The sequence below is a fragment of the Oryzias latipes genome, chromosome 7, assembly GCF_002234675.1.
Source record: "Oryzias latipes chromosome 7, ASM223467v1".
NCBI classification, from domain to species: domain Eukaryota; kingdom Metazoa; phylum Chordata; class Actinopteri; order Beloniformes; family Adrianichthyidae; genus Oryzias; species Oryzias latipes.
The window spans coordinates 21,486,571-21,502,243 of NC_019865.2; the positions used below are offsets into that span (position 1 = coordinate 21,486,571).

Sequence of the window (15,673 nt, forward strand, 5' to 3'; positions counted from 1 at the left end):
CATCCTCTTCGCAAAGTCCACCACCATCTGTCCCTCCAGATTCCTTTCCTTCACACCAAACCTGCCCATCACCTCCTCATCACCTCTGTTGCCCTCACCAACATGCCCATTAAAGTCTGCTCCAATAACAACTCTCTCTCCTCTGGGAAAACTCTCTATGACCTCATCCAACTCACTCCAGAATCTCTCCTTTACTTCTAAGTCACAGCCAACCTGTGGCGCATACCCACTGACTACATTCACCATCACCCCTTCGATTTCTAACTTTAAGCTCATCATCCTGTCTGAGACTCTTTTCACTTCTAGAACACTGTTTACAAACTCCCCCTTCAGAATCACTCCTACCCCGTTTCTCTTCCTATCAACACCATGATAGAACAGTTTGTATCCTCCTCCAATACTACGTGCCTTGCTGCCCTTCCACCTTGTCTCCTGCACACACAGTACATCTACCTTCCTTCTCTCCATCATGTCTGCCAGCTCTCTGCCTTTCCCTGTCATTGTGCCAACGTTAAGAGTCCCTATTCTCAAACCTATGTTCCTGCCTTTTCCCTTCTCTCTCTGGCCACGGACCCTTCTGCCTCCCCTCTTTCTTCCACCAACAGTAGTCAAATTTCCACCGACACCCTGTAGGTTAACAGCATCGGTGGCGGTCGTTGTTAACCCGGGCCTCGACCGATCCGGTATGTCTAAAGTGTTGTGGATGATTCGCATGGTTATTTTGGCAATTTTTACGCCGGATGCCCTTCCTGACGCAACCCTCTCTATTTATCCGGGCTTGGGACCGGCACAGAAGTTACTGGCTTGCAACCCCTGTGGCTAGATTACAAAAGCTTATAACATAATTTAACCAATCAAGAAAGTGTTGGGGGCAGCCTTTTATTGATTTTATGACAGGGACTGGTGGACATTTGTACATTTGGCTGACTGGCCGGACTTTGGACATGGCATTCTGAATGCTACTCAATAGAACACTTTGCCGAAGTGAAAGCTTATTTAAGCTGTAACTCAAATCTTAATCGATTGTTTCAAATACTATTTTTACTCTGTTTAAAGGAGCACATTTCTGTTACTTGAGTTATTATTATTCTTAGAAGCTTTTTAAGTACATTTATTATAAATAAGGTCATACATATTCGACATCTCAACAAATTTTATTGATCTCAAGTAAAAAAAAAAAATGTTCAGGCACGTTTTTTTTGTTTAAGAAATCGTCAGGCTCCCTGATATTTAACAGGGTTTTTATTTTCGTGGCCGATGGGGTCAGTGATATTTTTTATCATTTTCTGTCTTCCAGAGAGGGGAGGTTCTTCAGGATGGGAGCTGCAGTGATGATAGGACTCTTTTCTTCCTCTATCAGAGCCTGGACTCGGTAATTATAGGGCCCGCGGCTGCACTTTGACTGCGCTCATGTATGCTCTTGAGAAAAAGCCGCGCGGCTGATTCTCACGAGATGCACGCGCCGCGCACGCGCTTTACTCTGGCTCGCTCGCGCCAGCTTTGCTCGTCATCCAGCGGCTGAAGCGCACATTCCTGCTCGACTTCAGAGCACTCTGAGCTGCTGCTCGCACTCCGGCGCACCGGGAACCGCGGCTGACTCCTAAACCCTCTCAGCAGCAGAGGATGAGGAGCGCTGCTGCTGCTGCCGGACATCTGTGAAACTTTTACCGGAGAACCGCCCGGAGCGTCGCTCCCCGGAGACGATGAGAGGTTTTCTGTTTTAGACAGACACACTTCGGCTCGGAAGCTCCTCCATGGCTGTGGACGGTGGGAAGCTTTACTTTCCTGTCAGACAGAAATATTCTTGTTTTGGTGTTTAGTCTACACTCCACTGAAACTGCAGGCGCCAGTATTGATGTAATACTAGTTGAACTAGTTTTAAATTCTTGGTGTGACGTCACATTCCCTTCGTTTGGCTGTTTTAAATGTAACCAGTTGTCATTGAATAATGGATTATCAACTCATAAATCAATGAATCAATTTAAAGTTGTTTTGGGGCAAGAAATAGTTTTTCTGTTAGTTTTAATGTACATTTACTTAACAAACTAGCAACTATGCTCTGTTACCATCACTACTGTAATAAAACAGTTTGTTTATTTCACAAAAAGATATTTTGTAAGAAAACTTAAAAAATATAGTTAATATGAAGTCATTGTGGATTCAATATTTATTTCAGCCATGCTGTTTAGTAATTAATAATACTGGAGAGCAAGGCCAGGTTTAGGCATGGGAAAAGGGGGGCAATGCCCCCCGACAAATGCAGTGACAACCCCCTTTAAATGGGATGGCCTGCAAAAATCCACAATTAACTAAAGAAAACAACAAACAAAAAAACAACCACCCCCCACAAAAACTAAAATTAAATTAACAAAAAAATCTTGAAAACCGCCTGCTTGACTTTTTTTTTTGTTTTTTTGTGTTCTTGTGATAAGGAGATCCACTACCTCCTTATCACTAAAAAAACAAATTTAGCTTCCTTGTGATAATTAGATAATGAAGAAGATACTCACTCAGAGACGTAGAGACTTTACCTGTTGTAACCCTTGTGCTATCCTAGGCACGTTAACATTGGGAGTGGGGTCATCTAGACCCACTAGACAGTGCTCTGAACCTTTTTTCTTCAATGATTTGTGATCTTCACTGGTGTCCATGGATTACATGAAATCTTTCCACCTTTATCCACCTTTGTCATGGTAGGGAGAACACGTCAATGTAAGGGTGGGGTCATCTAAGATAGCACAAGGGATAAGTTTCTTTATTTTGTGGTAAACAACAAAGCCAGAAGAAGAAAACACTCCCCAAAAGTTTTTTTTAGTCTATATTTCATGTATTAGTGGATGTACGATCCTCAAACACCTTAATTCTGTCTCATGCACCTCCCTTTATTTGCCTAAAACCCCCGACAACAGGTTGAATGGCAGAACCCAGAGCCGACGAGCGTCTGTGCCTGCCGAACATCAGAAGAACTTATCAATTTATAATTGATTTAATGCAATTGTGATCAACATTTTCTCTGACAAACTGCTTTGTTTTGCTGCAGATTATAGAAAAAATGACAAAAGTATATTGTATCGGACTGAGTTGGACTGTTTGGGTCCTCTAATGTCATGAGAAAACAAACTTGTTATTTTTTTTCTGATAACGAGATAGTGGATCTTGTTATCAAGAGAAAATGGTAAAAAAGTAGGGCAGGCTGTTTTCGGCTTCCGTAAAAAAAACCAAAATCCCAAAATAAAATAAAATAAAAGACAAAAAAATGTAAGGATGAACAGACAAGCAGACAAATAGATAGAAAAAAGGGAGAATAGAAAAATGTCTCAACAGGCCACAAACTAGTGTCCTGCATGAGCATGTCCCAAGCTTGGTAAATGCAGAGGGTAAAGCCAGGAAGAGCATCTAACAAATAAACCTAGAATAAATCTCAAATAGATCAAAGGAGAAGTTGGATTTATGGATGGACGAACTGATGTGATCATAGTATGGTTTTCTGACACCCCAAACTTTCAGCATAATCGGACCCCCCCCTCCCGATATTCTACCTGCACCCCTTAGTGGGGCTGGCTAAATCCAGGCCAGCTGGGGACAATGACAATGTAAAATACTGTGTTCATCAAAGTCATTCATCACTCAGAGATACCAAGTGAACAAAGACATTTTTACTTGGTTTTGATTTTTGACACATCATGAAGATGATGTTCCCATCATCAAACAAGTGAGATGTCGAAAAGACCAGAACATCCTCAGTGGAGCGTTTTGGAAATGAGATGGGAAGCTACTACAAAGTCAAAGATGCATCACAAAGATCTATATCTAGTGCAGAGGACATGCATGAATGGATCTCAGGATAATAAAAGCCAACTTGTTTATAATTATAGGATGGCAGTGAGTGTCCATGAAGTCCCTGAGGTGTCATAGGAATCAGTTTTGTTTATAGTTGAACCGCACACCTTCACAATCAAATTGAAACTTAATCCCAGCGGCGTCTTTTTTTTTTTAAAGTTATTTTTTCATATTTTTATGGAGGTAAAGCTTTTTCATACTTAAGTTTAGACATTCCCTAAACCCATCTGTGAAGAGCTTTAATCTGCCCGACAAAAACACCACATTAAACATGGCAGCCAGGCAGCGCTCTTAAATTAGGCTTTGATTCATGAAAGTGTTTTCCGTTCCAGTGCCGCCACTTAGCTAACGAGGAACTTATTCCTCCCATAAAAAGAAGAACAAGGGGAAATCAAAAGAGGGACAAAAAACAAGAAGATACAAATGCTTTTAATTATGCACTTTAAATCAGTTAGAGTAGAGCACACTTAACTGTTATCCACAGCCTGTCAAGAAAAGTTGAGGTGCATTTTAGGCTGATTCCTGCTTTGCATCATTCTTTATTGTGTGTTTATTAAAACAAAAAACACATCAGCGATCTTAGGAATTCCATTTTTGAGTTTAAGCTCAGAGGAACCGACAGAACTCAATGATGCAGGCGTTCCCCGATGACTGTAGGACTCACTTTGTCTGCGTCCCTCTGCTGGAGATGCTGAAAGACAGAAAAGATGCAGCTTGAAATGCAAAGAGGAGTCTTTCATCTCTAGAACCTCCCCCCCCCCCGACAGTTGCATTCCTTCTGTCTTCTTTTTACATTCTCTTAGTCAACTTGGACAACCAATACACTGAGGCTGAGGCTTGCACGTTTCTTCATGGCTAGAAAATCCCTTCATTGAGGCTCATGAATCCATAATGACCTGTGGCTTTGTGCCAGAATCTGTGCCAATAACAGCATGTTTACTGTGGTTCAACACTCTTTAATTACTGGATGTGGGGGAGCCACCTGCTGTTGAGAGGACTTGGATGTGTGCCTGCAGGCCTGCTCATAATGATGAGAAAATAGCTTGTTACACTGCTGACATTTGCCCACAAGCTTTTTCAAGGGGCGACTGTGTTACCTGAGTTAATGGAGCGGATCTGAGCAGGCATTTCACATTGAAATTGATCAGGAATGACATTGGTTCATATCTGTGGCGCACGGTGTTTAGCGTTTTTTTCTTTTTTTTGCAGAACATATCTTCTCTAGTATTATGAATATTATTTTTGTGACTGTCAGACTGTTTTATTTACCCCAGCCGCGTCCAGCTTCAGTTTCTGCCGTCCAGCTGTGGAGTACAGGGCTCTCCCTGAGGACTTCAAGCACCAATTGAGTCGACGGACTGGCGGAAACCTAACCTGGCATGACGGGCGCGGACAGAAAACAGCAGGAGGCAGAACAGTGAAGCTTCTGCAGCAGCCGGGGACGGAGGCCCTGCAGGTACCTAACACCTCCATGACCTCCACATGCCAAACAACACAACTAGTCCATGGTTTGATTACTGCCTTAGGCTTTCTTTTTCACCCCTCTCCAGTTATGAGATGTGTTGGATATGTTTCTGCCTGCTGTATTAACAGTAATCATTTTATACTGAATTCTAGCTGGAAAAAAAAAGCTGCACGCTGTGTGTTTTTCATCTTTAACATTGCATACATACATATACAAATGTTGGTTTTGTGCTGGTGGGTGCTGTGAATCCCTTGTGACTCCATTACAAACAAACTTTTCTTTTTTCTTAACATTAACAGCTGTCGTGGGATTCAACAGTCTTAAAGTAAATTACCTAGCTACTTTTTAAAGACCCACTCCGATCCTCTTTAGATTTTTTGCAAAAGGGTTCCTAGTGGTTTTTTAAAGTATGATTATGCAGATTTTAGCCAAAATAATAATGAAAAAAAAAGCAATACCATATTTTAGGACATAGTTTCTGCAGAGTAACAGTTGTTTGTTAGAAATTTGCCTCTGAGCTGCGGGCGGGATCGTTGGCAAGGAGTAACCCCGCCCCCTTCCCCTCCTTGTTTTTATCTGCTCTTGATTTACAACAATTTGAATAAAGAAATACTCAGAAATGCAATTTTTCTCATATATGCCCTGCTGTGTTTGATCAGATGGGGCTTTCTATAAAACTATCATGTGAATGCATGCCTCATATTGTGCACTTTTGATCAAAAGGAGAAAACTGCTGCACAGCCACTGATGTCTGTGTTTGTCACATTTATTCTATTAACAGATATGTTTGGTAAAACAATATTACTCTATAATTATGAAAAATTCTGGCTTCATGTTGGCAAAGTAAAACTACATTGGTTTTGCCTTAGACTTGTGAACAGTGCTGTAAAATAGGGATGTAGTAAAACAGCTTTTTAATTAATTTGTGCATCACTTGAGTTTAGGCCAGTCTCAGCTTGCACAATTAAAAAAGATGAAAAATCTGCAGCAGAACACTAACATTGGTAGTTTTCAAATATATGTGTCGACTTTTATCAATTTATTCAGAAAGTTCAAGTCCTGAGATTAAATGAATCTATACATTTGTTAGAAAAATGTTTCATAAATGAAAATTAGTTATTTGATTTATGCAGACTGTTAAAAATTTTTTTTTTATTGTTCTGCTGGTATCCTTGAACCCACACACTCCTCACTTATGTTCAAACACTTTTCATTAAAAATTCTTTGGTAGACAGTCTGATGGAACAGAATCTGGGTCTGGCGAATGCAAACGGTCACATCCTTTGTTGTCAATGGACACTTTGTTAAAATGGAAGTTGCTCTTTCCCCAGCGGGTCAGCGGGCTCCGACTGCCTTTTAGCTCTGCTTTAAATAGCCCAGGTCTTCTGACGCTCACACTGTGCCGCAGCACCGCTGTGTGTTTACCGAGAGCAGAAGAAACAGAATGTATTTTAATATTCACTTCCAGATGGGATCTAGTCTGTGATTGTTGTTACAGGATAATAGCATGTCATTTTCTGTCTTTTTTTCATTTTCATCTTTGCATTTGAACTATTGTCATTTTTGATGTCCAGGAGCTGTTCGGTTCCAGTTTAAATTAAAGTTCCCTATTATCTGATGCAGCCTTGTCGGCTCAGGCAGTCAGTATTAACAACAGAAGGGGTCCATGTATGGTGCACAGTCAGACTGGCCTCATTTAAAGCTTGTGGTTACAAGTCAGAGAGTCCATGCTTTTGTCTTCACCCCTAAAAGGCTCTTTAAAAGGCTGGTATAGGAGCTGAAGCCAAAGCGGCACACACAGAACTGGCCTGTGCTGATAACAGAGTTGTTTTCACTGACTTGCTTGTTTGCTTCAATCCTCTTTGATGCACATAATGTGGAGCCTGGTTTATTTTTGTCTTTAAGGAACATGTTTGAGCGACTCTAGAACATGTGTGCGGCCCTTATTTCTCATGACTGGCTCAGTTTGTCTTTGATTTTATGTATTGTCCTTGAATCTATTTCGCTCCACTGCATCAGCCCTTTCACATTGCACGAATTTTATTTCACCAAACTGATATAATACGGCCAACAAAATACACACGTCTGTGGTGAGTTAGAGATCAAAAGGGGGTTAAGGAATTTATTTTTAAGCAACTATTTCCAAAGTAACATTCTATGCTATTGCACACTTGCTGCAGTGCTTCCCTCAACATGATGCTTGACCCTGGTCACAATAAGGCTCATCTGTACTAGTTACAAGCCCCCAGGCTAAGCAGTAATCAGTGCAGAAACAGTCAGCAAAGCAGAATGAATATTACCTCTGCTTCACTAGTTTGAAAAGACAGTACAGTTTAGGTGCAGCTAGGGTAACAGCATACAATCATTCAAAATAAGATTGCACCCTCTTTCAGGGCTGTTATGATTTAAAGTATCTGCTCTGTATCTCCTAAAATAAGGTAAATATGACCTGAAAATGTGCTGGATAAAATGGACTGAAGTGTGTTAACCCTTATAAAAGAAACAGTTCAGGATGATGGGTAGTTGCCTTTGCTCGTGTTTATTAATCTGTTGAGAATCTGTTTTGTTGTCCATCAATCCGTGAAGGTTTTTAAGTCCAACATAAAACAGAATTTGTCCCCACCTTTAACCCTTGTGCTATCCAAGGCACTTTAACGTTGGGAGTTGGGTCATCTAGACCCACTAGACAGTGCACTGAACCTTTTTTCTTCAATGATTTGTGATCTTCACTGGTGTCCATGGATTACATGAAATCTTTCCACCTTTATCCACCTTTGTCATGGTAGGGAGAACACGTCAATGTAAGGGTGGGGTCATCTAAGATAGCACAAGGGTTAAAGAGCTGGTGTTTGATCCACTGCTGCCACCTGCCCACACTGTTGACAATAATGTGCCAATTACTTTGTTACTATGGAAATGTAAAACTACAAACTAAAAGACTGCATGTAGGTGAACAGATGTTAAAATACGGGTGTGTTTCTGTGTGTGCCTGCTGTTTTGTTTCCTTATTATAAGACCTGCTCTGTTGAAATCAACAACGCCTTAGGGGCCAGTAAAGTCTGAAAAGCAGCTGTGGGTGAAATCCCTTTTCCTGGGAGCCATATTAACTTAAACATAATCATTAGGCCACACAACTCTTGGAGTCCCATCAATTTTTCCTTACTGCTTAGGTTTAGTTGGATCCCCTGCCGTATATATTTCCTAGTTGCAAAATGATCTTATCTGGTGACTAACTGTTGTTCCTGAAGTCTTGTTCATGTTTAGATCTAAAAGCTCTGAGAGAAAATTTATTTAAACGTTTTCCGGATTTCAAAGAAAGTTCACGAGGCACTTTATTAGTGCAAATAGAAGCTTTCAGCTTGAATCTTCAAGGAAGAAGGTTGAACTGTTGGAGCAGGCTGTTTGAAAATTGAAAGCACTAAACACATTTTACATCAGAACAAAATCCAATACACTACTTTTGAAATTTGTATAATAGAAAGTGCTTTTTATTAATTTTTTGTTGAATTGATTGTCACCTTTCATAATTTAGAAAATAATTATTGTTGCTTCTTTTCTTAGTAATCCCGACCGGAAAAACCAGAGCATATTAACAATCTGCAGTCAATGCAGTCAAGAAGTGATGGATTTGGAAAAAACACATTGATGAGGCGCCTAAAATTTTCTACAAGAGCTCAATGAGCAAGAAGACCAGCGTCTTTTCAGGGGCAAATTTGATGTATCGTTTGTGGTCAGGATCACATGTTTAGCAGACAGATGGGTGAAGGAGAAGCCATACTTTTGACTTATTCAAACGAAACTCATTGCTTAGTTTGTTCTAAAAACCAGCAAAGCAATTCATAAAAGGAACTTCCAGTTAAGTTAAAGTATCTTTAAATGTCACACATTTACAATCTTTGAAACCATTTGTTGGAACCTTGCCCCATGAATTGATACCAACAAAGAACATATGTGCAAAGAGTGAAATGTCTTTGCACCCTGTGATCATTAGTATGAAAATCTTGTTGTTTTCATAAACATGTTAAATTGTGTTTTTAACCCATGAAAGTGTTAAATATCTTAGAATAAAGCATTAGGGTTTATATAAGAAAAGTCCTTACTTTTAGATTGGATGACACAAATAAGTGCACAAACACCAGGAAACCTCAGAAGGATTTTTTTATTTACCTTTTTTCTATGGTTTAAAGTTTACAGTAGGCAAGGATTAAAACAATAAAACCAGGATAAATTACAGCTCTGCTGGTTAATAAACCCTTGGGCTAAACCATTACTCCAAAAAGGAAATTTGACAACACCTTTACATTTACAACCACTGAAAATTCTTGAACTTGTTTTCATATTAAAATATAATTACCAAATTAAACAAAAACACCCTATTCATACCAAATTATTAAAACATTAAATGAAGTATTTTTCTTTCTGTTCTGAGCAACAGAACAGAAACTTGGTGTGATCCAACAATATTGATTGAACACAGTAATCACAGGCGTACTTACATGACAATCCAGAATGATTTTAGACCTCAGAGGGACAGAAGAGTTACTGAACACTGCCAAGCAGTAAAAGCCCTAAAACAACACGTAAGTCTTCCAAATAAGATCAACATCAGAGAACAATAAAAGAAATACTTCAGTTTGTGTGACTGAATCACTAACACAATGAAAGCCGTGAAAATTTGGGGAATGCTGTATTTAGTTGTGGTTTCACAAACTGTGAAACCCAACTTGAGTGTGTTTTCATCATGCTTATCTTTCAAACAATAAATTAACAGCTACTAATGTTTTTTTCCCATTATGGCTCTTTATAGTTGCCCTCAAAGCACAAATAAAACAATGAAAGGACAGAACAGAAATTTCATGGGTACAGCAGCATGTGATGGACATTTTGGAAAATATAGTTACAATAAGGATTCTTATGAACTGCGGTTTGTGGATTTAAATACAGGTTAGAAGTATTTTCAACTGGAATAAATCTTAGAATATGGACTTACTTTAGATGAAGACAAGAGGAACATAACAGAAATGACTTTAAAAAAAGCTGTGGTCCTAAATAGTTAATTATCTGAAACAGAAACAATTGTGATAATTAAAACTGAAACCTGGTCTGACTGTGATTGGTAAAACACAAAATCTAACAGAAACAGAAGCTGTAAACAAAGCATAATTTATTCTAAAAAATCTAGAAAAAAATGGCTAGGTGAGAACCAGTCATCAAAAAGGCCTCAGAAGATGTTTTTGGGGATTTGCATTTTTGCACTATATTTATGATCCATAGATTCTCTCTAATAAGGTGTCTTCAGCATTTAAGGTCATCGATCTTAGATAGATTTCAAAGAAAAGCAGACAGTATTATAGTTTATTAATAACTTTTTGAGTCCTTCTTCATTTGCATTCCACAAGTGGCACTAAAGTACCACAGTTACCCACATCATAAGCATCAAGGCTATTGTGTGTTATAAAGCAATAAAAAATTGAATATCTAAAAACCCAATGTCCTGCATAATTTACATGTATGAAACATGTACAGTGTTCCCTCGTGTTTCACTATTTGTGGTTTCACGCGTTCGCAGGTTTTGTTTCATTCAAGTTCATCACAAAACCTCGGCTGAAGATGCTTGTGTGAGACTATTGCGTCTGAAGGCGGTGCGGAGATGAAGAGCATGGCGGCCCTGTCGGCTTCCTTGACGGCCGGCTGCTAAGGAATATTTTACAGCTATTTCCACTGGTTCCTGAATCGCTCTAACTGAAATCTGTGCCCCTGCACGGAGAAATGGCATCAGCTGACTCAGAAGTGGCTGGAAAATATTCGGAAACGCTGAAGAAGATAATCACGGAGAATAATTATCATCCGGAGCGGGTGTTTATTATGGATGAAACCGAACTGATGACGAAGGAAGCACGGACTCCTGGTTTTAAGGCGCAGAGTGACACTCCTAATGTGCGCTATAAAGTATGCGACAGTACAGTCTATTGCTCTGAATATGGGAGAAGCTGATGTTTAAAGTTTTTTTGTCTGTGTGTCTCATTTACAATGCATGAAAGACATGGATGACATTGAGAGATCAAGTTAATTTATTTTGAGGAGCTCTACAAAAGCCTCGGCAAACATGTCTTCATTTCTGGGTTCATGAGATTATTAAGTCTTATTTTCCCGCTGAGGTTTATTTTCTACGGCAGGAGCTGCATCTGAATGATGGCACTTTCAGCGGTACTTCTGTGTCTCTGTAACCCGGTTTGATGACTTGTTGTCCCGCATTAGTCTGAGAAAGGAAAAAATAAAATTAAGATTAATAAAGTCTGGAGGCAAATTAGAAAAAATATAAAGTTCAGAACGGAGAACAATCAGATTGTCCTCCATGTTTGTTTTGGACTCCACCCGCTGATCAGACTGAGCGGCACTTCTTCTGTCAGTTGCAAAAACCGATGCAAACACCTACATTGCACTCTATTGGTTGTAAGTAGAGAACAACTGTAAAAGGGCAACTGGTTGTTAATGGGAAAATAACAAATATATGAGCCCATTTTTTATTTTCAAAATCCCATATAAGTCACTCTGGAGTATAAGTGGCACCCCTGGCCGAACCATGCAAAAAACTGCAACTTCTACTTGGAAAAATACTGTATACGTATTTTAAATTGAAAAGCTTGTATGAAGATTAAAGTGCTTTGAGTGTGTGTGGCGCTAAAAGATCACACTCCAGTATGTAAGTAACAAATCTGGCAGGAATGTTTCCCTGACTTTTAAATGTGAGCCAAGCTTTTTTAAATTGCATCAGATAATCTTGATATGGAGAGATGCTGTCCCTGCTAAATTTTTAACGCTGATTGGCTGATCAAAGGCACTGTTTGATTCCTGCTCTGTTTCACATCCTGAATGTTTTTAAGATTAAAGAGCTAGTTTCTGAGATCACACAGGTCTACATACTGTTCTTGTTAACCCACTGCTCTTGCAAGAGGTACTGTGTGTTCACTGATCCCTCAGAGAGGTTGGAGACTCAAAACTACTGTGTTTGATCTGCGTGTACATGTGGCCATGATTGCTCATGAGCACTTTAATAGATCTGTGCTCTATCCCTGTCCTCTCAAAGGAGTAGCTTAGTCGACTTATGCATACTAAAATTAAGTCAGTGTAAGACACTAACACAAAGTATTGAGTCTATGGTCTTCCTGCAGATCTTTCCCTCATTCACTGTGTTTGCAAATCTCTTACATCATGAACAGTTCAAAAAATGCTAAACAAGATTTTTTAAACAAAGTTATTCAATTTGCGTTCCTTGACTTAAAAGAAGCTTCAAGTTAGACTTTTTAATGTGTCCTTTATTACAGAAAAAAACTGTTAATGTTTGCTTTTGGTTTTAGTTACCACTGATAATAACTATTTTGAATGAAGGTATTGTCATCTTAGTTACAAACCATATACATTGTATTTTAGGGTTTAGCTAATTTGTGCTCTGCTTGGATTTCATGGGCTGAATTCAAATTCTTCCCTACCCCTACATTTAGCCCTCCAAATGGAGTTTATCTTCAAATTTGGATGACACTACCTCTTGATGACGATGTGTAGTCGCTGGTGAGCTATACCTTAGTGCGTGGCTGCCAGTACTCGGACGATAGATAAAACTTCTGTGCTTCAGAGCACATCCACATGAAGAAACACGTTTCTCTTCTGTGCCGCTGATCACCCTCCCGGAGGAGGAATATCCAGTTCTAAGTCCCTACAGCTTCCACTTGAAAAACAAGTTCAGATACCACTACAACTCCAAATACCCCTACAACTGGAGGGGTAGGAAGAAGCCGGAGGGGTACTGGGAAGAAAATAAATTTGATGTGCTATTTGTTACAGTTAGCAGATACTTCAAACATTTTAACAAGAAAGTTTCCATTTCGTGTAACAACCATTTGTTAATTCAGTGATACATATGATGGTCTTTGTCATTTTTTTTTTTTTTAACTTGTCCTGTCCAACAGCTGGGCAGACAGATGAGAGCTGAGGGCCTCTTGTGTTGGACATATTTTGCTTTAACAAGAGGGGTTATTTGATGATGATGAGATGGTCTTTGTCATTTGTTTGCAGCCCAAACAGGAAACGGCTTAACCAAAACAGAATGAATCATAATTTAACTTTTCCAAATTTCAGCCAGGGCTCACACAGAGCTATATTCTCTAATATTGTGTTTCCTCTAAAGTTTTCTTCATTTGGCAGGTGTGGTAGTTCACCTAAACTTAACCTGAAAACAACTATATTGGTTTGGTTACAATCCTGAAGTGATTGATCAACACAGAAAATCCCACGCAAAAAAACTTGTCAGCTAAATAAAAGGTGTAATAAGATCAAAGAGAGAAAGTGACTTCACTATTAAGCTTTTTGAAATATATTTCAGTTTTTTAAGAGGATCTGCTGGATTCAAGCTTTTCTACACAGCTATTAAGATTTTTTTCTGACTGCTTTTTTGGGTGCATGCCCTATTTTTCATTTCTTGTAGTATTTGTTATTCGTTGCACCATTGCAAGAACTGAGCTACATGGTGGGGTAGTGGTTAGCCCTGGTTCGAATCCCATCTGGATCCTATCTATGTGAAGTTTGTGTTGGGGAACCATGTCATATAAAAAGAAAATTGGTGCCATGTTTTTCCAATTCTTGTGTCCTTTTGAAAGAAAGTAAATGAACATGTGAAAATCATGCTCTTTCATGAATAGATATGGGTCTTCTTTGTATCTATGCTTTTTCTTTTCTTCGTTTCTCTTTCAGTATTGCTCCAGTGACCGTTATGGGATATATCACACAAGTCCGACTCAGCCCAGCCTGATCCGCCCTGTGGTACTCTGGTCACAGCAAGATGTTTGTAAATGGCTGAAGAAACACTGTCCACACAATTACCTGACCTATGTCGAGGCATTCTCTCATCACGCCATCACAGGTTGTCCAGCAAATTGAATAGAGGCCCACAATTACAACGTTTTGAAAGCAGGTCTGAACTCTATTTTCTTGGTACAGGTCGTGCATTGTTACGACTCAACAATGAAAAGCTGGAAAGGATGGGGTTAGTGCAGGAAACCCTTCGACAGGAGCTGCTGCAGCAGGTGCTGCAACTGCAGGTTCAAGAAGAAGGGCGCAACTTACAGCTGCTCAGCAGAGGTGAGGACTACATCCACTTCAACTCTAAAATGCTTTAAGTATTTACACGTAAAATGACACAAATCTTTATGTATTTGTGATTATTTGTTTAATTGTTGGATTTATTTAATCAATTTGCCCTGAAACTATGGGTGTAATGAATCATTTCAACAACAATTTGATTCATGTCATAATTTGTGGTTGCCGATATGATTTGAAGTTCATTTTAAACAAATCATTTTGATCTAATTCACTGACCTGAGATCGATCCAGGACATCTTTAGCCAAAACTTTAACCAGTGAGACTTAGAGATAAATACCTGGGTACTGAACAGTACAGGTGAAGTTTTCCAGAATCTTGCAAGATAATCAAATGTAAATTAAATATGTGTATGAACAAGCAAGTAAACAATAATTAATGGCAAATCCATTCTTATTTTAGTTTAATAAAGTTCACCTCTCTGTTGTTTTTCTAACAGTTGATGAATTGTCAAATTTTCACACCCCTACCTAAAATACAGTCAGAAATATAACCAGCGATTGTTTTGTGTGGATTCATCTGACTTTTGATTCATTAAGATAAACATAATTTGCTGTTGCAGGGGGGGTGGGGGTGGGGTGTGTACACTAAACGGCTTCACTCTGTAACCAGGAAGTTTCTTTGATAAATTCCCAATATACCATAATACTTGGGTTATTTTGATTTTAAAGAGGTTTTTAGTAAAATTGATTGATTTAGTCTCTGGTATGTTTTGTTTATTATTGTAAAAATAAACAACTACCTGTACCATTGACAAAGTGGACAGTTATGAATCTTTACAGTAAACTTGATCCATTAAACGTATTTTATCTGCTCCACCTTATGTATTATTTTTATTTAAATGAGCAAAACCTAACCTACCTTTTTATCTCTGTTTCAGGTTCTTTTGGAAATATATCCTAGCTTAAAAGTGGAAGAGTTGGAATTTCTAAATATATATTTATGAAAAATCAGTGGAATAAATGAATGTGGTCAGCAGCAGGGATTTTGGCTGCTTCCTGACCATAGACTACATTACATACATCCCTAGACGATACAGACTGAAAACTGTGATGAAAAAGCATCATGACAGTATGTTTACTTACTGCTAATCAGTGCTTATTCATGGTCAACTTTCAAGTTTCACTTCTTTTTATTTTTGTTCTCTGTCTTTGAATGTCAAAAAACATTGATTAATAAAAAAAATGTTTAGATGACAGTTGAGTTTTGTGGTG

The 15,673-nt window shown here is 38.9% G+C and overlaps 1 protein-coding gene across 1 annotated transcript; it reads left to right on the forward strand.

Annotated features, from left to right (window-relative positions):
- The first annotated feature begins 1,358 nt into the window (after positions 1 to 1,358).
- On the forward strand, positions 1,359 to 15,657 carry LOC101168867 (sterile alpha motif domain-containing protein 10). The gene is made up of 5 exons (XM_004070854.4): positions 1,359 to 1,767; positions 5,115 to 5,296; positions 14,054 to 14,222; positions 14,300 to 14,440; positions 15,340 to 15,657. The coding sequence occupies exons 1-5, from the start codon at positions 1,755 to 1,757 to the stop codon at positions 15,360 to 15,362; spliced, it is 528 nt and encodes a 175-aa protein (XP_004070902.1). The 5' UTR covers positions 1,359 to 1,754; the 3' UTR covers positions 15,363 to 15,657.
- Positions 15,658 to 15,673: the final 16 nt, after the last annotated feature.